This window comes from Macrobrachium rosenbergii, chromosome 19 (assembly GCF_040412425.1).
Source record: "Macrobrachium rosenbergii isolate ZJJX-2024 chromosome 19, ASM4041242v1, whole genome shotgun sequence".
Lineage (NCBI taxonomy): Eukaryota > Metazoa > Arthropoda > Malacostraca > Decapoda > Palaemonidae > Macrobrachium > Macrobrachium rosenbergii.
The window spans coordinates 3,326,794-3,354,060 of NC_089759.1; the positions used below are offsets into that span (position 1 = coordinate 3,326,794).

At 41.2% G+C, this 27,267-nt stretch overlaps 1 protein-coding gene across 1 annotated transcript; it reads right to left on the reverse strand.

Moving 5' to 3' along the window:
• On the reverse strand, positions 1–26,542 carry LOC136848564 (DNA ligase 1-like). The gene is made up of 7 exons (XM_067120852.1): positions 26,363–26,542; positions 19,899–20,287; positions 18,814–18,889; positions 9,301–9,506; positions 5,981–6,155; positions 3,277–3,414; positions 1–86 (listed from the first exon to the last, which is right to left on the reverse strand). Exons 1-7 carry the CDS (start codon positions 26,415–26,417, stop codon positions 22–24), a joined length of 1,104 nt encoding a protein of 367 aa, XP_066976953.1. The 5' UTR covers positions 26,418–26,542; the 3' UTR covers positions 1–21.
• Positions 26,543–27,267: the final 725 nt, after the last annotated feature.

The window sequence follows — 27,267 nt, forward strand, 5'->3', positions numbered from 1 at the left end:
ACAAATTTGACATCTTTATTATCAAGACAACATATTACATTTGCCACTCTTCCTCTGCTTCACTAGCATCTGCCTCTGGGCTATGCCTGAAAATAAGAGAAAATTACCTTTGAACCAGTAGAAAGAAGCAAATGACAAAATTACATTACAGCCTTAGTGAATGCAAAATGTTAAAAATAACTTTTGTTCCATACACACAAACTTCTTGTTTAGAATTTAAGTCTGAACACCTCAAAGACATGTGTAGCTCTCTGGTGAATCTTTAAAAATGATGGCAAATCTAGATGCACTTTCTCTGGCAAGACCTCCCCACAACGAGGTCCCTCTTTGAACAGACTGGTGAACAAAAGTGATTGTTCTCAACTTTGGGTTACTTCTAGGGGGGCAACAATCATAGATATGAGGTTATTATTGACTATATTTTTTCAAGTTTTCATTCACCAAGCAAACTTCTTACTTAATGCAAGACACATTCTTGATTAGAGGATTCAACACTAGTAGCTTTCAATCACTTCATCTGAATGAAGAGCAAAACAGTTTACATTCAAGACAAGAGTCTTATTTTATCCTGGATTTGCAATTGATACCTTTAACTCTGATGGACTTTCGGTATCTAACAGAATCAATAATGCAAAATACATGACTTCCATATGGAGAGCCTGAAGGGTTTGTCATTAATTTAAATGATTTCTGTAAAACATAATATCTTAAATGTAAATAAAATGCTAACCAATGAGAAGCATTGTATGAGTTGTTACTTTTACAAGCCAGTCCATCTTGACTGTTTTAATGGTGACAGTAACAGATACTGTGTCTTGAGCAGCAGAGCCTCAGATACTTGATTTGGCAGTCATGCAGGAATCAGTAACATTTCTCATGCATTGATATGCATGTCTATAACAACAATGCTTTCCATCATATACACTGTCAGTTCTTCCAGAAATGCTTCCATCTACCTAGTTGACTGGTTGTGGTAAGACCTCATCAAGATCGTGAACATGAATTTCTTCCTCACTATGTGGGACAGCCAAAACTATGGCCTTCAAGTCTACTAACCATACTTAGTTCCTACAGTTCCCCTGAAATAAACTGTAAGTTAACAGTAGCCAATGCAATCTCTTACTTAGCTGTGAAACTCCCTGAAATTGACACCCTTTAGTAAATATTTGGAAAGTTCCCATTTTCAAGGCCAAAGATATAAATTTCATGAACTCCCTGCCAGCAGTGACTCTTTCTTAGAGAAGTATAATGCACTGAGTACCAACAGCTGTAGATGACATCCCCTGGTCACTGCCACACTGAAATATCCTTAAGAGTCAACAGGCCTAGTTGCCTGGAACTTAAATTTCTAAGATGCTCTGAAGTCGAACTTAAATTTACATATAATTCTTGTTTTTGAATAAGAATTCTGTATTGTACCATTGTGAGAAGAGCTGTAGACTATAATTCTCTTGACAGTAAGCACCTGTACCCGTGTGAGAAACGCAGTAAACTGTAAAGTAATTCCTCTATCAATGGACCTCTTAGTTATTGGTCAGTATCAGTACATAAGAAACATTGATCCTGTTTTTGCTGGTGTAGCTGTCACTAAATAGGATGTTTTATCTCTGGTTAAGTATGAACACTCAAAGGCTTAATATTGTCTAGTATAACTCTCAAATCTTTAACTGATCTCAACACAAAAACTATAGTACCTCAGATGCTGAGGCTTGAAACATCTCCCAACCTCCTCAGATAGCCAGTTTTTCTTATAATCAAACATTCAAGTCTCGTGTTCAAATCAACTATTTCAGTTCCATTTGTTTCTTACTGATATCCACAATCTCGTAAGACTTTCCCAATGTATTTTCTCTACTGCTTAATGTCATGTACCACTGTGTAACATCAGTGACAAGTTTAAAGTTGGATAAATATTTCATAAGTATGAGTTAAAACATTAAACATTTCATTAATGGAGTCTTGAGTTCCTAATTACATATTTCCTACTAACTGAATGTTTTTGAAACCAAATTTGATTTTACACCACTAAGAATCAGTTCCACTTCTAATGCTCTCAATTTCATCTTCTAGTGTTTTACAAAATCTCTAATTCAGTGGATGATTCATGTTTGACTTATGAAATCTCTCATGCAATTTTTTAACTGTAAAATTAAAACCACCTGTTCTATGCTTTGCTGCACTTTTTATTGCATTAAATCATTAAAAACTTGTTCAATGAAAGTCATGACTGACTGATTGCAATATGAACCTTGTTTGTCAGGATATATTACATTAACACTAAAGGAGAAACATATGAACTTATCTCGTGTCATATATAAAACTTTATATAAAACTTTATACTATCTATGTTTTTCTTTCTAGCTTAACATTCTGCTCCTTATCAGCAGACTCAACAACTGGGGGGATTTTTAGAGCATTTATTTTATTCTGATGCATCAGCATATGAAGAAATCAATGTCAGAATAATATACCTAACCAGCCACTGTCCTTCAGTTTGGACCCTTGGCACAAGGAGCAGATACAGTATTTATCATGGGATGACATTTATAATTATAGTATAGTATCCCCAATAGTCACAAAGGCACCACTCGCCTCTACATATAATTTCTTATTAGCAGGCAGCATACAGACAAAGCAAATGCCCAGAGTTCACCCTTTACTCGTATTAGTTTTCTGTAAAAGAAAATTATTGTGCCGGCTTTGTCTGTCCGTCCGCCCTCAGATCTTAAAAACTACTGAGGCTAGAGGGCAGCAAATTGGTATGTTGATCATCCACCCTCCAATCATCAAACATGCCACACTGCAGTCCTCTAGCCTCAGTAGTTTTTATTTTATTTAAGGTTAAAGTTATTCATAATCGTGCACCTGGCAATGATATAAGATAGGCCATCACTGGGTCGTGGTTAAAGATTCATGGGCCGCAGCTCATACAGCATTATACTGAGACCACCGAAAGATAGATCTATTTTCAGTGGCCTTGATTATACGCTGTATAGAAAACTCGATTACACCGAAGAAACATTTTTTACTCATAACTCTATGAGATAGGTATGAAAGAATGAGATACGTTAAAACAAATTAACATTGTGAATGACCACTAGTGGAGTGATTCACTTGTACCACCAATGCGCAATTCAGGGTTCAGTCTCAGTCACGATTCATGAAATAAGGTAGGTAAATCAACGGTTTATACTCTTGTATAAGCACTCTAAGGTTCTAATAATCTAATCTATACTCAGATATGACAGCTACAAATACAAGGCAGCAAATACTTACTTGTCATTCTATTTGATACTTTCTTATAGAGGGCTCTGTAACGGAAGTCAGCAGCAATACTGGCAATAGAGGCATGTTTCTTCAACTCCCGCTGGATCGACCTAACTTGTACCCCTTCGTTAAGAGTGATGACATCACCTTTAAAACACATGAATTTAAATAATCAATTTACTCACTATAAACCATAATCAATAAAATACAAGTCTAGCAATTTACACATATGTACTGTATTGAGTAACCAAAATCTTCAAAAAATTCATTTCATCTGGAGACCGAAACATTTCTAAGCGTCTTTTCTATAGTAGCTAATCCCAATATTTTACAAAACTCATCTGAATTAATCTGTAATGCACCAACTAGGAATCATTCCACAGTATGGTAAGCAAACAAGTTGCTCGGAATGATAGTGAGTTTATAGCTCCTAAACATTCTTGGTACAGTAATCACATACCTTGGCTGACAGTTATGAATATGAAACATTAATATGAACTTCATTTACATTTACTTTATATTTTGTGTTTAGATTTACAGCATATTTAATACAAGTCAACCAAATTTTGTGGTCTGCAAAGTTCCCAGATATTTAATTCCAAATTAATAAGGAAATTATCTGCAGGGTAGCAGTGCTCTGCACTATTATTATTATTATTATTATTATTATTATTATTATTAAAAGGTGAACCCCTATCCATAAGGAACAACTTATGGAAAATTGTTCATATGGAACAATTTTCCATATTTTGTATTTTAGCAGAGAACTTTCACTATCACAATTGATCCCTGATCCTCTTTTCCTGCTGAGAGCAACCACATTTGCTGAACAGCTGCACCAATATGCATTAAATGAGCCTTGCTGTCAAGCTTCTCAGTCCCAGAGGTCTTTTGTACCTCTATGATCCTCTTTGGGGCAAGTAAGAGCCTCACTCCATGTGTCTTGCCTTCAATAAAAAACTCCTGTTTTCCTAGGCCTTTTGACTGATATTCTCAACAATGAAGGAGTGGCTGGAGGTACTGGCTACCTTAGGCAGCTGCAATTGACAGAAGAATCTGGCAATTGTGCTAGAAAAGGAAGTATGCTAAAAGTCCAATAAGGGTCTGACAATTGCTTCCCCAATAGCTCAACCTTGAGTAATTTCTTTCCAGTGGTGCAATACCACCCACACAACAGCTTACTTGTGTGCTCTTGTATCAAGGACCAAGCTCCTAGCACTGGTCGTGCTACTGACAAAAATTTTGCGAGGGGACAAAACATACTCAACTCCTGTATCATTGAGTATCTACATTCACAATAACGGATACCAAGCTAAAACACATGTAAGACCTCATGTAATAAGGATAAAGTTCACAGAAGAAACTGTGCTACCACCAGGAACCACACTAAAACTCACTTATTCACTTATGAATCTTGCATCAGGGATCAAGTTCATGACAAGGCCCTCGCTACTGATGGAAACTGAACTAGCAGCCACACTGGTGGGTTCTTTCGCAGAGGATCAAAATTACAGCAGAGGCCATGCTAACAGAAACTACAAGAGCAGACACACCTGCGAACTCTTGCACAAAAGACTGAGCTGACAACAAAACCAAGGTTTTTTCAGTGATGGGGTCCACAAATAATAATAACAGAGCCTCATTAACAGGCTATACAACCAAATCCCGAGTGGTGAAAGGGTCAGATCGATCCTGGTGTCAGCCCATCAACTCACTGAGAGTTGTTTGATGATCAGTATCACTTTTATGTGGAATAACGTTCTTATTACAGTACATGTACTGATAACATACAGAATAAATCACTGTAATGTACTGTAATATACATCTTTATTCTATAGTATATTACTGTAGAATAAAGATGTACATTACTCTGTCTGGACAGTGAGGATAAATATGGAAAGTGAAATCAATCATGCAGATATGGGGAGAGAGAGAGAGAGAGAGAGAGAGAGAGAGAGAGAGAGAGAGAGAGAGAGAGAGAGAGAGAGAGAGAGAGAAATTGATCATTATTTACCTTTTTTTATTATACAAATGTAATACAGTATCCTGGGTTGTCATTTATTCCTGTGGAATATTTAATTAACAAAACCACATCATATGCTGTGTATCAAAAACTTATAAGGGGTATGGAGGAACTCATGCATATGTGTATGATGAGGGGCAACTGGAATGTCCAAAGCCTCTGTAAGTTCTTCTTTGGAGGGGTGGCTTGAGCTCTCGGTTAGCATGATGTTGGCCCAGCGTTCGAGTCGCCGTCCGGCCAGTGAAGAATTAGAGGAATTTATTTCTGGTAATAGAAATTCATTTCTCGTCATAATGTGGTTTGGATTCCACAATAAGCTGTAGTTCCCGTTGCTAGGTAACCAATTGGTTCTTAGCCACATAAAATAAGTCTAATCCTTCGGGCCAGCCCTAGGAGAGCTGTTAATCAGCTCAGTGGTCTGGTTAAACTAAGATATACTTAACTTTCCAAAGCCTCTGCATTACCAAGTGGTACTAAATATTAATCTACTGTTTTATAGCACACACATGTATGACACTATTACCATGTAAACCTCCTGAAACAGAGAATTTATTGGATTTGTTTTCCTACGAAATCTATGGAAGTAGTCCGTGATTCAGAGGAATTTTTTGGATGCTAATCCATACATGTTGAATACAATCATTGAAAATGAACAACAATCATTATATAAGTGGAAAACTTTGCACTTACCTTCATTAGCCGCATCAGTAAACATTTGGTCATCAAATATATCATCACTAAACGTAATTATTTTTCGTTTGGGCTCTGAGGCAACCGTTTCCTTAGTTTGCTTTTCCTCTCTTGCTACAGCATCTAACAAGTCTTCCGGGAGACGAGAGTTCTCCAGCTTCTGTAGTCGCTCTCGCTGAAAATAATGGCAAAACTTGAAATGAATGCATATAGTTACAGCTATCATACTAATTGAGTTTCTGAGAGCAAATGCCAATTTGCTCGATCGATAATTGACTAAGGATAAAAACCCTTCACACAAACAATAAACAACATATCTGGGAGTTTTCCAAGAAAATATGATTAGGCTATGGACAAGTCTTAACCCTACGATGACCTATGGGAACCTTAGTTTCATATGTCATTAAAAAAATGTGACCACAATTAACAGTTTACCAAGAAAAAATTTATTTTTTGGGTTGTGATGCACCATACACGGTTTGGAATTGTTTGTATTGTATTGTACAATAATTTTACTATTTACTCTGACTGAAATAAATAGCTATTTATAAAAAATACATACACATGACCTTGTGCATGCAATAATTTAACTCACAATTTTTTCCTTTTACAACATTAGCTCTATGGGAGCAGTTACCCCTTGAGATTTTTTTAATTGAATTGAATTGAATTGAATATAAAATTTAGGCCAAAGGCCATGCACTGGGACCTACAAGGCCATTCAGCCCTGAAACGGAAATTGACAGTAAAAGGTTTGAAAGGTGTAACAGGAGGAAAGCCTCGCTGTTGCACTATGAGTCAATTGTTAGGAGGGGATGGAAAGTAAGATGGAAGAAAGAGAATATGAAAGGAGGTACAGTAAAAGAAACAAAAGAGGTTGTGGCTAAGGGCCGAAGGCACGCTGCAAAGAACCTTAACCCTTTAACGCCGAAGCCCTATTTACAAAAACGTCTCCCGTATGCCGGCGGCGTTCGGTGAGTTAGCGCCAAAGCGGAAAAAAAGTTTTTTTCAAAAAATCACAGCACGCTTAGTTTTTAAGATTAAGAGTTCATTTTTGGCTCATTTTTTTGTCATTGCCTGAAGTTTAGTATGCAACCATCAGAAATTAAAAAAAATATCATTATCATATATAAATATTGGAATATATGACAGGGAAAAAAAAAAACTCGTATATAATTGTATACAAATCGCGCTGTAAGCAAAACGGTTAAAGCTAATGAGTTAATTTTTTTTAGTTGTACTGTACACTGAATTGCGATGATTTTGGTATATAACAAATTTTAAAACGATCAAAGCAACACAGAGAAAATATTATCACAAATTGATGCATGAATTCGTAACGCTCGGACGTAAAAAAATGTTTTTTTCAAAAATTCACCATAAATCGAAATATTGTGCTAGAGACTTCCCGTTTATTGAAAAATGAAGCTAATTGATTGAATATTACTAGACTGTAAGTGTTTTAGCTTACAATTGCAGTTTTCTACCATTTCGGATCGAATTAAAGTTGACCGAAAGTCGAATTTTTTCTATTTATCGTGATTTATATGGAAATATTTCAAAACTGATAAAAGCTACAACCATGAGTTATTTTTTGTTGTATTGTGCATGAAATTGCGCACATTTTCATATATAAAACTTTATGTAACGACTAATTTAAAGTGGTGCAAATATTACGACAACGAGACAAAAGAATTTCTGAGATGTTCGGCCGAGTTACCGCGCAGACGTAAGGAAAATGTTTTTTTAAAAAATTCACCATAAATCGAAATATTGTGCTAGAGACTTCCAATTTATTGCAAAATGAAGTTAAACGATTGAATATTACTAGAATGTAAGAGTTTTAGCTTAATTGCGTTTTTTTACCATTTCGGTCGAGTTAAAGTTGACCGAAGGTTGAAATTTTGGCAGTTATCGTGATTTATGTGAAAATATTTCAAAACTGATAAAAGCTACAACCATGAGCTATTTTCTGTTGTATTCTACATGAAATTGCGCACATTTTCATGTATAAAAGTTTATGTAACGACTAATGTAAAACGATGCAAACATTACGACAACATGATGAAAGAATTTCTGAGATGTTCGGCCGAGTTACCGCACGCAGACGTAAGGAAAAAAATGTTTTTTTTTCAGAAATTCACCATAAATCGAAATATTGTGCTATAGACTTCCAGTTTGTTGCAAAATGAAGGTAAATGATTGAATATTACTAGAATGTAAGAGTTTTAGCTTATAATTGCCTTTTTTTACCATTTCGGTCGAGTTAAAGTTGACCGAAGCTTGAAATTTTGGCAGTTATCGTGATTTATATGAAAATATTTCAAAACTGATAAAAGCTACAACCATGAGTTATTTTCTGTTGTATTCTACATGAAATTGCGCACATTTCCATATATAAAACTTTATGTAACGACTAATATAAAACAGTGCAAACATTACGACGTGACGAAAGAATTTCTGGCGCGGACGTAAGGAAAAAGTTTTTTTAAAAAATTCACCATAAATCGAAATATTGTGCTAGAGACTTCCAATTGGTTGCAAAATGAAGGTAAATGATTGAATATTACTAGATCGTAAGAGTTTTAGCTTAAAATTGCATTTTTTGACCATTTCGGTCGAGTCAAAGTTAACCGAAGGTTGAAATTTTGGCAGTTATCGTGGTTTATATGAAAATATTTCCAAACTGATAAAAGCTACAACCATGGGTTGTATTTCGCTGTATTGTACATGAAATTGCGCACATTTTCATATATAAAACTTTATGTAACAGCTAATATAGAACAGTGCAAAAATTACGACAAAATGACGAAAGAATTTATGAAATTTTCGGCTGAGTTACCGCCCGTGCGTAAGAAAAGTTTTTTTCAAAAATTCACCATAAATCGAAATATTGTGCTAGAGACTTCCAATCTGTTGCAAAATGAAGGTACATGATTGAATATTACTAGAATGTAAGAGTTTTAGCTTACAATTGCGTTTTTGGTCGAGTCAAAGTTGACCGAAGGTTGAAATTTTTTGTAGTCGACGTACGGTACGTCCACTTGGCACCCAACAGACAATTTTAGTCGACGTATGATACGTCCAATAGGGGTTTAAGGGTTAAGTAATGCTTACAGCGAACTGTGCGAGGTGGACTGATGGCATTACCCCCCTACGGGGCCTTCAGATTTTTCCCAGTCAAAATGTGTGACTATTCTGTTAACTATATGACTAAACACCCTGTAACAAGGACAGCTATACGTACTAGTTCCCTGTGTCTTAGAAAATAAAAGCATACTAATTAACATGCAGGTAACTTCTAATGACTAATACCCCACCTTTTTCATCTGCTGCTCTCTGTTCTTCTCATGCTTTAATCTTCTTGCTTCCTTAACCTGTTTCTTGATATGCATAATTTCCTTCTTCATCTTCAAATTATCATCCACAAGTGCATTCTTTCCAGTCGATATTGTTCCCTCATCTGGAGGTGCGTCAGAATCAGACTCTTCAGCAACGTCATTTGAAGGCTTTTTCACAACAGAACCTGAAATTTGTATGGGAATTTTTTAGTTTTGGCATGAAATTGTTTCACAACAAACCAGTATCAATTATTTGGACCAAAATCCATGGCCTAGAAATATCCTAGACACCTGTAACAAAGTGACAATTCCTTAGACTTTTAAAATAATTTGTTGCAGGATTTAATTATTTAATTCTTTGTTTCATAATCAATCAAGCATTTGTTCCTTTTACTTCATTTCTCCATTTTTACCAGCATGCTTCAAAAGATTTGGGTTGCATCTTCCACAGCAAGATTGTTTCATCACAACTGGAGACTTGCTCTGAAAGGTAGCCTTTCTCTTCAGAGAGTTCTTAAGGGTATCTGGAAACAACGCTACTGCCTCTGTGTTACCCAATATTAATTCTATCAAGATTTTCAATTCATTCAAACTATACTGCTTAGCACAACTAGCTATCCATCTATTACTAGCCTTAAATTTCTTCCTCTCAGCCTCTTCACACTTTTTTTTTTAAGCAAAAATCTAAGATCAACAGGCACATGTTTCTCTGACATATATTCTAACCCACAAACCTGAACCTTTCTCAGTCCCTGAAAGGTGTTTTACACAAAGCTGACCAATAATTTTTGATGTTGTATAACCAGCTATTCTTAATTCAATGAATTTCCTCCCCTCTGCTTTAGCAAACAGATGCTCAATTGTTCTTGGATAGCTTTCAAAAAATGTTAAGTTAGTTGCACATACATTGAGGGCCTACTGAAAAGGGATTTTGACAAAGGAAAAATCTATTTCTGAGGGAGGCCCTGTGTCAGCCGGTGAAATATCCATCCAGCACATATTTCTAGGTAAATACTTTGCTAAATATACCAGAGAAAAAGCTATCAGGAATGCTGGGGTTACTACCCCAGATCGATCATCTATAATAAAATAGACGTCGGTATAGGTAAGGGTGAGTGATTGTTGTCACTGCCACAGGACCGCACTCTGAAGATATCCCAATGACAAAACCCCGAACGTGGGAGCTGATCCAGCGCCCATACTCACCCGCCCACCAACCGACGACCCCAGCGCCATCTGAACTCATTCCAGGCTAGCACCCCCCCACAAGCTTGGTATGCCTATTTGGGGAGGGAAACCTAGATCCTGGGGGGGTCACCGGGTGACACAGGGCCTCCCTCAGAAATAGATTTTTCCTTTGTCAAAATCCCTTTTCTGAGCTCGTCCCTGTGTCAGCCAGTGAAATCATAACAGAGAATCATACCAAGTCTTGGTGAAAGTCTAAAAGTGATAAACATTTAGGTGATCATGTATAAAAACACCATTATTAAAAATAATTTTAATTATCCCCAAAATATAATGAAATACTATAGGTATAGCAGAACAACTGAGTTATGACTAGGGATATAATTTATACTATAATAAGGGACATGAGAATCAACTATATACATCATTAATAATATAGTGGCGAGGTACTGACACTAAATAAAAGACAAAACTTATAAGGGTACCTCCGGCCTTAAAACTAAATCACAGTGAGCATAACATATCACACACTTAAAACTAACACCGCAAGATTGTACATTATAATATTAGGAGCCAGGCTGTGAGGCATGTCTGGTCCAGGAGAAAATGGCAGGGCAAATAAATGAGGCAGGCGGGCGGGGGGGAAAGGATAGGGATTAAGGATTAATTTAAGGTGGAGGGATAATGCTCCCTACAGCCACCGCAGGGAATTTCAGAGCTTCCAGTGATTTCAGATAGTGGCGTTTAAACACTGATGGAGATTTCCAACCCGTGTACTTCTTCAGCTCAGCGAAATTCATATTATGAAAATAATTAGTAGAGGTAGCCACCGCTCGGATATCATGAACCTTAGGGACTGAATCCGGGTTAGCTTGCTTAATAAAGTACAGGTTTTGTTGTCTTATAGCCTTTAAAGAAAGTGTTCCACCTTTTTCCCTGATAAAAAGAGGACCAAACACTGAGAAGTTCTTTGTAAGTAGGCCCTCAAGGTAGCGACTGGGCATAAGGACAGGTCTTGTGGAAGAGGGACAACCTTCCAGGGAGACCACCTATCCTGAGGGTCTTTGTTTTTTACTAAGAATCTGTGACCTGGGGAAAGCAGAACTTCTCCTGACGGGAGGAAATCTACGTGATTGACACCTCTAGAGAGAGCAGACAGTTCTGAAATTCTGGCACCTGAAGCTAGACTAATTAAGAACAAGGTCTTCCTTAACAGATTTAAATAAGAACATTGATCATTATTAATTTCTGAGGCTAATTTTAGAACATCATTAAGGAACCAGGAAACCGTATGTGGACGGGTCACTGGTCACAAACGGGCACATGCTCTAGGAATGGATGAAAAGTATGAATCTGTTAAATCAATCTTAAAGCCATGCAAAAACACCTTTTTCAAAGCTGATTTTGCTGTGGTTATGGTGGCCGGAGCCAGACCCTTTTCAAACAGTGACCTGAAGAATGATATTGCCGAATTGGCGGTCATGGTTTGGGCTTCAGATTCCTTTAAAAAGGATGCCAACTTTTTAACTGCTGAGTCATACTGTATGAGGGTAGAATCTCTTTTATCTGATTCAAGAAACAGAGTATTAATGGGATCAATATCCGCCCCTCTCTGAGCGGCGAATTTCATAAAGTCCATAAAGCCAGGGCATTCAGAATTTTTGAGGAAGCTGACACAGTCCTTGTTTGCACTATTTGAGTCAGCTGTGGCTTGGGTATTTGATGACATCGTAACTTGAGCTCCAGAAGAAGAGGGAACCAATTGCTATTCGGCCAGTTGGGAGCTACCAAGGCCACTTGGCCTTTGAATGACCTGAGCTTGTGCAACACCGGCATCAGTAGGTTTATTGGCGGAAACAGATATATTTTCTGCCAATTGTTCCAGTCTATGGACATTGCATCCGTGGCGTGAGCTTGAGGGTCCAGGTTGGGAGCAACATAACAAGGGAGTTTGTGATTGCTCTCCGTGGCAAACAAGTCCACCTGAAGGCCCGGAACCTGACGGCGGATCCATTCGAAAGAAGCCTTGTCCAGGGACCATTCTGACTCCAGCGGAGCTGTTCTGGACAGGGAGTCTGCAATAACATTCCGGACCCCTGCTAGATGGGTAGCTGACAGGTGCCAGCCGTGTTTCTCCGCTAGTGAGAAGATGGCTATCATCACTTGGTTTATCCGGCTTGATTTGGAACCCCCTCTGTTTATGCAATGTACTACTACCGCGCTGTCCAACACCAGCCTGATATGAACCTGGTTGGCGGGGCGAAGTTTTTTCAGGGTTAGAAATACTGCCATCGCTTCCAAAATGTTTATATGGAACTGACGGAACATTGTGGACCATCTGTACCTTTTCTTTTGGTGAGTATCCTCCCCAGCCGCTTAATGAAGCGTCTGTGTGGATTATTAAAGCTGGAGGGGGAAATTGAAGGGGAACTGACTTTGAGAGACCCTTGACTGTGGACCACGGCCGGAGTCTTTTCCTTAGCACTTGAGGAACCAATGACACTTTGTCCCTGAGTTTGATATTGGCTCGTCTTCGCCACACTCTGTTTACGTCTTTCAGCTTTGTTTTTAGAAGCAGGTCTGTTACAGATGCGAATTGAAGGGAACCCAAGATTCTTTCTTGCGTTCTGCGAGAGGCTTTCCTGTTTTTGAGGAATTGCCTGGTGGCTTTGGCTATCTCCCTTCGTTTGGCTGGTGGAATAGACAGTTTGTGTGAAACTAGGTCCCACTGGATGCCTAGCCACTGAAATCGAGCCTCCGGAGTTAGGCGGGACTTCACCCTGTTCATCTGAAAGCCTAAGGATTCCAGAAACTCGATCACTATGGCCGTAGCTCTCCGGCACTCCTCGACGTTGGATGCCCAGATTATCCAATCGTCTAGGTATGCGGCTAGCGACATCCCCCGGGACCGTAACTGTTGTACTACCGTTTCCGCCAGCTTCGTAAAGATTCTGGGTGCTATGTTGAGCCCGAATGGCATGACCCGAAACGAGTAGGCCTGTTTCAGTCTGAAACCTAGGAAGGGAGAGAAGTTCCGCGCAATCGGGACGTGATAATATGCGTCTGAAAGATCTACAGAGGTGGTGACGGCTCCACGAGGAAGTAGAGTCCGCACTCTGCGCAATTGTAAGCATGCGAAATTTGTCGCATTGTATATAAAGATTGAGACGCGACAGATCCAGGATTACTCTTTGTTGACTGGAGTTTTTCTTGGGAACACTGAACAGCCTGCCTTGAAATTTCAGGTGTCTCACTTTCTTTATGGCACTCTTTAGGAGTAATTCCGTCGCAAAGTCCCGCAGAGCTTTGGAAGACGGTTGATGAAATCTGGTCAAAGGGGGAGGTCCTTTGATCCAGCTCCAGCCCAAACCTTTGGAGACTATACTGTGGGCCCATGGACTGAAGGTCCACCGGTCCCTGAACAGATAAAGTCTGCCGCCTACCTGATTGTTCTCACTGGGAGGGAGCAGGCTTGCATCCTCTACCACAACCTCCTCTTCCCCGGGAGGGGGGTCGCGAGGCAGCCTTGCCTCTGAAGGAAGCTCTTGCTCTAGTCCCCCTTGCGACCCCGAAACGACCCCTGGCCCTCATAAGAAGGGTTAAATACCGGAGACGTCACGAAGGAAGGAGCAGCAAGAGAGTGTTGAGCTGGCTGCACCAGCACGAACTGTTGGGGTTGGGCCTTCGAGGTAGAAGGCTGGCAAACTGTTGAGACAGGTACGGCCTGGACAACAGCCTGCTGGTGTTGTCTCCTGTGCCTCCTGTATCGCTTGCCAGGTCTACCCTGAGGGCCGCGGACTCGGGGTCTTCCGCTAAAGGCGGGGATACCCCAGCAGGAGCGCAGACTCTGATTTGCCCTGGTTGCCTCTGCCAGGACATTGTTGACTTCTTCTTCCGGGAAGATGTTAGCCCCCAGAAGGAACTTTTCATGAGCTTATTAGGCTTATGTCTGATGGTAGCATCGTTGAAGATGAATTTGCGGCAATTCAATCGTGCTACCATAAAGTCAAACAAGTCCGCCTGAAATCCCGCCAATAGGGACTTCGTCAGGACTTGGAAGAGTTGCTCCTCCGCGAATGTCACAGCGGTTGCTTCCGCCAGGCAAAGTGAGTTCAGTGATCGGCTCAGCCGACACCTAGCCTCAAACTCTGCTTTGAGGAGAGCCTCTGGCAATTTGGGAAGCTGTTCACTGAATAGATTAGATGCGCACTCCGGGTCCAGCTTACCCGAAGTAAAGGTGGCCGGGGCATCTTTCCAGAACTCATTGTCTCCGGGGAAGATCAGCGAGGTGGGATCAGTCTCCCGGAGCTGAGGCAACGGCTTACCCTCCGAGCAAGCCTGGGCCGTCGCGAGGACTACCTTAGTCATGCAGGGGGTTGGGATCTTATCACCCAACGAGAACATTGTGAAGTTGCCCTTGAAGGGGGTCAACTTTGTGTTCTCCGCCTGCCATTCATCACAGGAGTGCATCAAGGCGGACTGCGCCTGGTCCCTCGGGAAGATTACTGTCTCCTTTGGGACCCTATCCGACCTCACCCAAGCTTCCTCCGTCAGTCTGGCGAAGCCTGGGTAGGGGGACAGCAGATCAGGAGGAAAGAATTCTAATTCCTCGAGTCTGCGCGTGCCTAGACCCTCGATGGTAAGGGTATCTTCATGCCGGGGAGCATGAAGGGCAAATCGCCATGGATTCCCCTTGTCGAATGGAGGGAGGGCGGAGGCGTCCGGAACGGGATAATGTACTGCGGACCCGCCGGAGCGCATGAACCCGGAGAGCATGGTCTCCTGGCTCTGCAGCCTCTCCGTAAGCTTACTCAGCTTAGCATCCACCTCCGAAGAAAATTTTTGCAAGAGCATCCCTCCAAAAGCCTCCGGGTCAAAGGCAGGCTGGCGAGGAGGGCTAGCCTTAGCTGCCCTCGAACTCGCACTCTTAGCTGAGATAGTGGCCTTGCCTGTGGAAGCCACCGGACTATCATCTCGTGGCTTCCCCGGAGGGAAGGGGGATGCTTTGCGGGAAGTCGCGGACTTATAGCCCTTCGCCTTCCAAGTCTTCTTCAATTTGGGGACAGTGGATTGTGCACCGTCCCTTAAAAGAGAAGATTTATGAAATCCCTGAAAAGAAGTGGTGGAAGAAGGAGAATCAAAAAGGGAGCCCGCCCCCACTGCCTCACTTACCTCCCCACCTACCTCCTGGTCCTGTTCCGTGATCATAGGTTCCAGGTCGAGATCTATGGCCACTACTTCCTCCGACACCTTGGCATAGAGGCTTTCGTCCTGGAGAGGCTGAGTTTCTACCCGGATCTGCTCGATAACAGGAGCAGCGACTACCGCAGGGACAGCCGCTGAAATCCGGGCGCCGGGGTAAAGCAAGTTCCGGATGTTCTCATTGAGAACATACGGTTTCCCCGACGGAACATTTCTTCCGAACCCAGCCACCCAGGCTCGAAGAGAACCCAAGGCGTCACTCCGGGAAGCTTCGTCGGCCTGGAAGAGGGGAGGGACTTAACAACCGAGCGCTTGGTGAGAGATATATAATTCATATATTAAGCCCATAACGTAAATAAAACAAGTGAGGATACCAGGAAAACTAAAGGCAGTAACTATAAGCTTACCGACTCGTCCTGGACACGCTTGTAAAGAGCGAAGCAGACCTCACAACCGTCCGGGTGCCACACGATTAGGTCATCCACCCAGACTGCACAGCCCGCATGGGATCGACAGACGACATGCCCATAGGGCTGGTGCAGTACCGCAGAGCACCCAGGCTCCTCACAACGAACCGTCTGTAAGTATAACAGTATATGAACCTACTAATTTAAGGGACTTCAAACTATAGTAGGTATTGGAGTATGTTAAAATAATTTATACCGGACCTGCCGGAGCATTCCGGCAGGACGATAAATTAGAGCAAAACATGACCACACTAGATCAAGGAGTGCCGGAGATAGTTCGGCGGAGTAGGACCTTAATCTAGGATCATGCAACTCTTAATAGTAATTTTACTTAAGAATAAATACTGCCGGAGCCCGGCAGCAGGCCTTAGTTTATACCGGGTCCACCGAAGTATTCTGGTGGGGTAAAAAACTAGAGCAAAACATGATATATGCATAAATTATAACGGCACTAAGTAACTGGTTAACAATATAGGATAACAATACACTGTAGGTCGCCGTGTTCCGGCGCAGACCCCTCCGGGATCTCGTACCTCTGACACTTGGTTACAGCAGGGAAGGCGGGGTAAATCATTACCATGAGTCATTACACAGCTAAAGAGCTAGATGTGACTAAAGCCAACCCACGGAAGACCAAAAGCACCGGAGGCAACGGGAGGGCCGGGGACGGCGGAGCAGAATTAGCGAGCAAGTATTTGAACCCTGAAAGTGATCGGAGTTCAGCTCGATCCACCGGAGAGCGAACCAACGAAACACTAGCCGAGCGGATGACATTGGGACGGGGCCAGGAGGGTGGGTGACTCTCGACTGGGAACCTGACCAGTCCCCCTCTGGATGACAATCGGAGAGACCGACGTCTCGCACGTGAGGAGATGACATACCACTGGCAAGATGGGGGGGGGGGGGGGGAGGAGGAGGAGGAGGAGGAGGAGGAGGAGGAGGAGGAGGTGGTGGTGGTGGTGGTGGTTTGTACAGTACTTGGAAAGTGGGACCGAGTTTTGTTTTTAACAGGGCGGGGGATACCCCCACACACTGACTGTAACTCCCTGCGGGGCGCCGAAACAAACGTATCGACTACCTATTCGTAGGGAGACTCATGACTCACTTAAGTACTAGGGAAGGATAGGGTAACAGCATTAATCTACAGTAATCACCAAACTCTCACCCTCCTCATGAAGGCGCAGCCTAGACAATCGGGGAGGAGAGAAGGAAGAAGGAGAGGGTTGAACGGGAGAGAAATTCCTGTAACGTAGTCCAACCAGCAACCGACCCATAGGGTAGAAGGGCAATGCTCGAAGAAGATTCCCCATATTGTTTGTCTTCTCTCTCTCCCTCATCAGAGGGAGGAGGGGACAGGGGTTTCAGATACTCCAGGAAACCCAAAACAAGCAGTAAGGCGGATGGAACAACAAACAGGAACTCCCTCGACCAGCCTACCCCTCCCTCCCCCGCTCAAGCGACATAGTCGGGAGAGATGGGAGCTAAGACAATGTGAAACCTAACCTGAATGGCCTAACCCACCGATTGGAACGAGAGGGTTAGGCTAGGATCCCCAATTTCTAATAAAATATAATTAAAATTAACCAGTATACATATAAGTACCCGTAATATCAATAAATATACAAAATTATAAGAACTTGTGCTAAGTGTATAGCCTAACTGAGCAAGGCGAACAGGAAGTAGGCAGCCATTAGACTGCACCTGACGCCGAGCTTGGATCATAATAAAGCTAAATTATTCATGACATCCAATACACCATAGGTCAGAAGCTGACAAAAGAAAGCACCACCCTGGAGAGGGAATCTACTCGAACGAGAGCCTGGTACACGCTATGAATTAACTATAAGAACCAAAATAAGAGGAGGAGGCCTCCATAAGGAACAACGCTAATCAAGGTACCAGGACCTGCTCGACATAGAAAAACGTCTCCAAAGGGAACTTCTTGAAGGGGAATTATAAAACCTGAATGAAAATGTAAGCGACCGAAAGAAACCCTTGCAGAAACCAGCTGCAAGAGTGTACTTCAAGGTCATCATGGCTGAGGCGGCAAACGCTGGGGAGCGTCCGATATATGACCCTGTAAATATTAATTTACGGGCCTATAAAAGCCTCACAAGTAGTAAAAACCCCACAAGAAGATGGTACTTAACTTAGACACGGTAAAATTACTCGATGACATGACGAATTCAATCCAAAATTTGCCAAAAAAGGGGCAGCACAAAAAACGCTTTGGTAAACAAGCACGTACTAGAATGGAATGAGTTCAGATGGCGCTGGGGTCGTCGGTTGGCGGGCGGGTGAGTATGGGCGCTGGATCAGCTCCCCACGTTCCGGGGTTTTGTCATTGGGATATCTTCAGAGCGCGGTCCTGTGGCAGTGACAACAATCACTCACCCTTACCTATATCGACGTCTATTTTATTATAGATGATTGATCTGGGGGTAGTAACCCCAGCATTCCTGATAGCTTTGTTCTCTGGTATATTTAGCAAAGTATTTACCTAGAAATATGTGCTGGATGGATATTTCACCGGCTGACACAGGGACGAGCTCAGAAATAGGATTGTTTGGGACAGTCGAAATTTCAAGCTTCTATGAAACATGGTGTCTGTGAACATAAAGAATGCTACTTAACTTACCACTAGGAATGAGATAAGTCAAATCTTCAAAGTCTTCATCATCATTGAAAATCATATGATTTCCCCCCATAGGTTTCTGCAAGAGAGCAAAGAGTATTAATATCTTTAGTAATCATCATAATACACCAACCATAGTGTTGCTGTTTATTAGTGCTGAATCCACAAAATTCAAGAAATTCTAAGAGAACGGTTAGCTACTGTAATCTATTTGTTTGTCTGGTACACCTCCACTCTGATGATGCCAGTACAAGATGAAGCAACAAATATCTGGCATCCAATAAGAACTAAAAATCTGATAAGCAAAGTAATCTCCATCTGGGAGTAACATTCGGTCACAGCATGGGTAACATATTTCTACATCCACCACACTTGGAGAATCAGTCACATGAACAGCAGTAGGTGTTACACATATGGCTACCCCAAAAGAAAAAGCTACAAAATATTAAAGAAGCAGAAGACACAAATAACTCAGTTACTGGATTCTTGGAAAACACAGTCATTGCCAGTCATCGAATGTTCCTACCATTCCAAAATTTAAGCACAGTACGTTTGGACATTTAATACTTTTTCCTAATCTACAATGAATAATTTTTGAGTCTATAACAAAGATAGCACTCACTTCTGATCTGTCCACAACACAATCTTAAAATAGTAACCATCACACAAAAACTACACATGTATGACCAGATCCAAAACGAGATTAGATAATCAGAAAAGACAGCTACATAAACAACTAGTTTAACAATATCTGATTCCATGTGTTGAGAAGATATATTAAGCTGGGTCATAGGCTACAGCATGTACGAATGCATTCATATGAACAAACCCCAATATTAACTACCTTGTGATCATGAGATGAACAAAAAGGAAATAACTGGCAATCAACAGGTCTGGAAACAATGCACAAAGAAAAAGACTTACTGGCATAGGCCTACACCTCTTCTGACAAGCTTGCTTCATACCACTATTGGGACTCTAAATCTAAAAGTTATGTAGTATTAGAAAATCTTCCCTTTTGCCTAAACGTGGAATAAAATGCACAGTACAGTAATTCATGTGGTATCAAAACGAGAACGAAAACTTACTTTCAATGCAATCGTTTTCTCACTAAATATATCTTTTGCAACAGGTTCAACATATCCTTCGTCTTCTTGGTCATCCTCACCATCTGAAGGTTCAACCTCTTCACCTTCCGAGCTCACTTCCATGCCATCATCGACATTTAAATCATCTTCTGGTTTTGATATTTCCTTTCCTTGCTTGTCTTCCAATTCTGTGTTTTCCAAATTGGCTTCAGCATTATCATTTTCCAAATTCATTGCAGTTTTAACGGATTTTGTTTTCTTTGTTTTAATTTTCTTACCCATGGCTTTTTTCTTGATGGGTTTGTCTTTACTGTTTTTATCCAGGGGTTTCTTCTTAGCAACTTTGATATTCATTTTCTTTCCCACTACCTTTTTCTTCATGACCTTACCTGAAAGAAAAATTCTGTGAGATGAGGTCTATAATACACAAAACAAGGCATATTCAGTACAATACTGACTAGTTATACTTGTCATAATTACATTTAAATCCTCCATAAACTTTACAATAGTTTCAGTGATTTATAAAACACAAACCATAAATTTTACAAACACCTTATCTCCTTTCCATAAAAATGGGATGACATAAATGGGATGGGAAGACTCCTGGCACTTTGGTGTGTGAGACAACCGAGCCTCTTGTTGAGGATCTGAGCATCTGAGGGGCCTTGAACTCCCAATACCTAAAACAGAAGGACTGCCCTCACTGCTTGGCTGTGCTACCCTTTAAAGAATTTGCAGGATACTTCATGGTGGATAAACTGGAACCCATGAGAGATCTATTTTACGACAGAAGACTTTTAGCCAAAACTTGTTTTGGGAAGGATATGGATATGAGGTCACATCTCCCCAGGACATAGTTTGGCCTACAAGTTTGCATTCTGATGAGAGAGGAAAGTTAAAGCCTTTCCTTCCGACACCAACAACCTCAGGAATGTCACCCTCTCATCCCCGTAAGAAACACCAGCAACAGCAAAGCCAGGACATATGTTTAACCATAGACTGAGCCGTAATGCTGCCTGGAAGAAGGGCATGCCTACTTCTCTGAGCCCCTCCAGGGAGAGCTTGTTTGTTAGCCCACAAACTGATGAGTCAACCTGAAGGGGAGTAGTGTCAGAATCCTCCAGCATGTAGAGCTTCCAATGGCATGTCAAAGGCAGAGGAAGCACAGTGCTCTATCTAATGGAATCTGTGGAACCTTCTGACCCACAGATCAGGCAGTTCCCCTGCCTTAAACCACCATGAACAAGTCGAGACCACAAATGTCAAAACGATGTTCTCACCACCAAAACAAACCAGACAGTTTATAAATGGATTCTTCTCCAAGACCATCATGTTTATGAATGAGCCCACTGATCCCTGAAAGTACACTTGCAAATTGGAATGAATGGGGTTTTGAAGAATCATGACCCTTAGGACTCAACAATTTAACAGATCCCCTAAAAAGCAGGTAGGATCTTCTTATGAAAGAGGGTCAAACACACAAGCCTTCAAAGGCAAAAATTCCCTGGATCGTGGATGTGAACAATCAGACTTGGATGTGCTAAATACCATACTATGAGCCCAGGTTGACTTGTCAACCATCCCATAGGTCTCTTTACAAATGAAATGGGCTGAACTAGAAGACTACAGGCAATCACTTGCAAGCACCACTATGCAATGTGCAAGCACACACTGAGAGTTCCGGACAGGCTAGGAACATTCTAAGTGCTGGCACAATCACACCTTCATGGGGGGGGGGGTCACAACACCCAAAGGTACTGTATAACAGTGACCTCTTGTGCATGAAGCCCTCGTCTACTCATGCAACCCAAGGATTAAGCACACACAACACGAAGGCAGAGCTGAACCTTCTCTGCTGACTTCTAAAAAAAAAAAAAAAAAAAAAAAAAAAACGGATTACAAGGAAGAATCCAGGAAACTCCTTGAGTCTCAAATGGAACACGAGGACACTGAGTATGAGCATACTGAGAAAGCCTGGTGACAACCAGACCTGCGGCAAACCTCCCACCTGCAGGTGAGCAAACACCACTATCAGCCCTTTGAGAGGGAATATGCTCACTTTAAGTCCCATGCGGCCTCTTGTGAGAGGGCTTTAAAAGCTTTTTTTTTTTAATAAGGAAAAATAAACAGATGATGGGGGGATGAGAAAAAAAGATATGCAGCATTAAAGGAGTTCAACCCGTTTAAAACTGCAAAAGTATCGCAAAAGCAACACACCAGCCACACAGCTGATGGGGCTGAGATCCATGGAAGCAGCAGAAACAGGAACAAGGGACCTCTTACACAAGGCTAACTGGTAAAGAAACACCAAAAAAGAGAGGGTTTGCCAAGGATACTAGGGGGAAGGCTGTATCTCCAAGTCCTCTAAATCACTCATGTCTGAAGCAGCTAATGATGCAGGGGTAAGGTATGACGAGCCACAGACACAGGGAAACCTCAGCATGCATGCTGGCCTGCTACCTCCGGGAAGTTTTCTTCTCAGACCAAGACTGATGAGAACAAGGAGTGGATGGGAAAGAGGGAGGGTAGTCCAGAAAGACGGACAGAAGGAACCAAAAAGGTTTGGCAGTGTCAACAGCAACGAATTACTGTACTCCCTTCTCTAAACCTCTTTCACTGCGGAGACTAGCCAGAAAAACCATTGTAAGAGAAACAGATGCAGATCCTTCTCTGGCAGAAAGAACAAAACTGATGTGGATCCATAGACACGATAGGACATAATGCTGCCACGAGCCAGCTCCCATCATGCACTTTTTTGTTCATATCCATAATAAAAGTTTAAACAAATCACTATACATACAAAATACTTATGAAAAAAACTTAAACTTGGCAATCAGCAAGAGCACAGCAATATGTCTTCACTTGGCAAGTGGCGAAGAAAGTGCTGACTTATAGGAAATGAGTGGGAGACCCACTACTCACCCACCTACCACTAACCACCTTGCTACCGGGCTTCAACAACCGTTTCCACCTAGTGCTGAGCGCATACTCATACATAAATGGTGATGGTTTGTATTCCTGAGTGATAAAAATGTCTTTAGACAAAAAAACTTCATACAGTACAGTATTTGTATATTTGCAGGCTCCATAAGCACTTGAAATAGTTTTCTTCTGAGGAAAATGACTGAGAACATGAAATGGTCAAGGTTTTTCTGATTTTCTGCATGTGTTTTACTTTAACCAGAAAAGCACACTGTATTTGAATGTGTGTAGGTTCAGAAAATAGAACCTATTTAAAAACTGAGCAGTAATCTGAAATGTGAAATAGGCTTTTCCTAATAGTTTTATGTATAAAATACTATCAAATTTAAAATTCATTTCAGTCAGAAATGGTTGGTAACCCATTACACATAAGCAAGTCTAACAGAAATGGGGAACCACAATGAAACCATCATCTCAGGGTCAGGGTACTTTGTAGGGAAGTCACAAAAGCAAACAAATAAATTATTTTAATGCCTCATGGTGTCCCTGATTAGGTCAGAGATAGTATGCTTGGGTATACTATACATCCACATATTTCACTAAATGACTTATGGGTTTGGATTGGGGGTTTCCTAGGTAAAACCTATAATCCTAAGTCGGGTTAGGCAAAGGAAGGTTTTGTTTGGATGCACCTCTGTGCTAGATTTTGTATCGCTGACCTGAAAAACCTCTTTCACACTGCAGTCTTCCATTAGTATCCAATTATAGGTTTAAAAGTAACCTTTATTTGGGTAGTTTGTCTATCCAAGGGACGTGCCTACACTGCATTAATATTGACTCTAAACGAATAATTGCATAGAATAAAAAATGTTCAGCATGCGGAAATCTACTAGAAAAGTAACATACTTGGTCAGTTTGCTTGACTTTGCAGAATGACAATTTAGCGTAACTTTTTCGAAGTACCAAGTTGACGTGAATGGTGTCATGCAGCACCGCTTTCCCATAGTTCTTAAGATGGCCGAAGTGTGGCACTCCCCTCACCCTAGGGCCCACGGATTAAATACATAGAACCAATCAGAATGTGTCTGACTGATATGAGTCATGGGCCCATTCCCTAGCCACAGTTACCCTTCTTTCCTTCTGTAATAGCCGAGATAGAGAGTCACAACAGAATTTTATTTCACAAAGTAACGTCCATTGACAATTAATTATTTCGCAGATTTGTACATTCCAATCGTTCTTGAGTTTTTACGTTACACAGGTGAATTTACTAAGTGGCTTTACCAAGAAGGAATGCTTGGTGACTATCCCGTCTCTGATTTACTTTCCCGGCCGAATACAAAAAGACCCGACCAAGTACTTCCGATTCACCTGATTGGCAGCCAGCAGCTGCAAAGAAGCTGAGACTAGTACCCCCATGGTTGGACAACAGCAGTTTTGAAGAAAGTAAGCAGTGCATTTCCCTTTCTTTGGCATTTATGTTATTGCATGATGAATTATGATGATTTGGACCTACTACTGTTAAGGGGTGGCCTAGGCCAATCCATCCGCCCAAGTATTTGGCTAAAAACTGAGGGGATTCGGCCCCCCGGCCAGGTCAGGGCACGGCGCCCTAAGTCAAGTTAGGTTGGGTCCGGTTAAGTTAGGTCAGGACACATTATTCCAGGTTCAGTAAGGTTTTGGTCTGTTTGGTTAGGTCATAGCCAGTGCTGGAGCATGTGTCCAAACGCAACATTAGTCCCGCCGGTTGGGATGACGGGACAAGCGGATGTAGCGTAGTGGGTCACTTTGTCAATGACAAATAATGTTTATGTAGGCAAGCCCCTTGTATGCAGACTAGCGGGTCAGAAAATCGGGAATTCTGTACATTACAGGCGGAGTATACCCGTCTTTGGCTTCCCTCACCCAAAACCCCATTAGTAGTTTTCCTGTTGCTTTTTTTTTTTTGTTGTGCCACCAAATACAGCAGTGATTTTATTACAAATATCAAACACATAACGAGCTATTTTCGTTGCATTTTCTATATCGTTTTTTTGGCGGCAAATTGGGCGTGCCGCTGACATTCACATGCACCCCTTTATTAGTACAGATCTACTCTTCAATCTTAGACTGTCACTTACTTTTGGCAGAAATGGTAAAACTGAAGACCACTACTGAGCCTCTCTGGTTTGGTAACAACCAGTTTACATGCAAATAGACACATTTAGTACCAACCCCTTGGGGATGAACGTAAAAACATAATCAATAGACGCAAAATACCATTAATTATAAACATAACCAATAAACATAAACAAAAGGTGGTAGGCTAAGTATTCCAGTCGGCAACTAGCAGAACCAGGCCGTGGCAGTAGTCTTTGGTTTTATAGAAATTATTGTCGGGTTTGTATCATTCTCGGTAAAACTGAAAACTACTGCCACACCATCCCCCCAGTTCGATAACTATTAGTTTACATGCAAATTGGGCACTGCGTTTAGTACCAGTCCCTTGGGGATGAATGTAAAAACATAAATAACTTTAAATATTAAAAACAAAAATAAAAAGCATAAACATAGGCTACACAAAAGGCAGTAAGTATTCCAGTCGGCAACGGCAGGAACCAGGCCGCGATAGATGTCTTTGGTGAAACCAAAATTATTGTCGGATTTGTATCGCTCTCATCCCAAACAGACAAAATCAGCCCAAGCTAACCAAATCAGGCCACGATACCCAAATGATTCATTCTGGGGTAATTCTATATATTAGCTCCGCACCTGTTTTTACCTTTTCAACTGTTTTTTTCTACACTTTTAGGGCTTCTGATACTGGCGGTGCATCTGTTTGTTGTCGGCCAAATGGAATGTCCCTTCGCCGTGTTTAGTACTGGCCCGGGGAAGGGGGGTATCCATACGTTAGCAAGTTATAGCACTTGCCGGACAGGATATGAACCGTTCGAAACAGACCTAGCCGTGCTCTGTCTTGTGAAGATCGCGTATGGAAACCCCTTGTTGGATGGACTTCGGGGGTTAATTACAGGTTAATTAGACTCGAGCGCCAAAAATGAAAGGTAAATTCATAATTAGCAACCAAAAAACTGTAGAAAAAGTCAAGTTATAGTGCCGTCGGCGAAGCGGAGCTACCCTATAGTTCTACCCATTCTGGAAGTTGGTTCACGGGGAACAGTTGTATCTGCAATAGGCTACAGGTATCTACAAAGATGGCTGTTCATTATTATTATTATTAGGCTTAAAAGTGAACTATATATACTCCATAATCTTGCCTAAACTAATTAATAATACAAACTCCCGAAAGCGTTTCAGAGGGAATATTATGACCTAGTCAAACTGACCTTCACCTAACCTAACCTAAGACGTCGTGTCTTAACCTGACCCCGGGAGTCTTCGCCCACAATGGATCCCTTATGCAATTCATGACCCTCTAATCTGTATTTTACCATATGATTAATCTAAAATGGTATAAAATGCGCAATTATTCGGAATTAACAAAAAATAAGCTTCCGGTGGACGGAATTTACGATTGAGGCTTTAGGTTACTCTTTACTTACTCTTCTTGCCAGTTGTCATCTCCTTTTTACTCTTAACTTTGACTTTCTTCGTCATGTTTTTCAATTATTTCACTCAATTCGACATTCAAAGTAGAGAGTTTGAAATTTTACAACGCTTTATGTGAGAATAACGGGACGCACATTGCTTCCAAAGTACTGATGATAATAGTAATGGCAGACTTGCGCCTCTGTAACAGCTCACCTTCTCTAGTTCACTTTGTATTATTATTATTATTATTATTATTATTATTATTATTATTATTATTATTATTATTATTATTATTCATAAGATGAACTCTACTCATGTGGAACAAATCCACCAAAGGGGCCACTGACTTGAAATCCAAGCTTCCAAAGAACATGGCGTTCATCAGAAAGAAGTTACAGACGGTAAAAGGAGACACAGAAGGAGATCACTTATTTAGAAAGGAAAAAATAAATCGACAAATAAATAAATAAATAAATAAATAAATAAATAAAAACTATAAAGAGATGATTAAAATACAAGGAGATTTGCTTTAGAATAGTAATGCATTGCATATTCGCTCGAACTTTTGAAGTCCAGTTGCTCAACATCCCCAGTAGGGAGGCTGTTCCACAGGCCAACGGTGTGAGGAATAAAGGACTCTGGGACTGAGAACCTCGACAGCGAGGCACAGTTACTGTATGCTGGTGCTGCTTTTCAGCTCTAGTGTTCCTTAGATAGTAGTTAGTGGTTTGCAATTTCATTTTTTTAAGCTGACTTTTAGGTAGATGAGAATATCGGCAGTGGTCTATCTGTTCTGTGCATCCTTCGCTAGGCGGGGGACGATTGTCTACTTACAGAATATATTTAGTTGTCAAATACTTTTAAGCTTTACATTTTTTGTAGTTTTATTGACTCCGTGACTGACACGAATAACTAA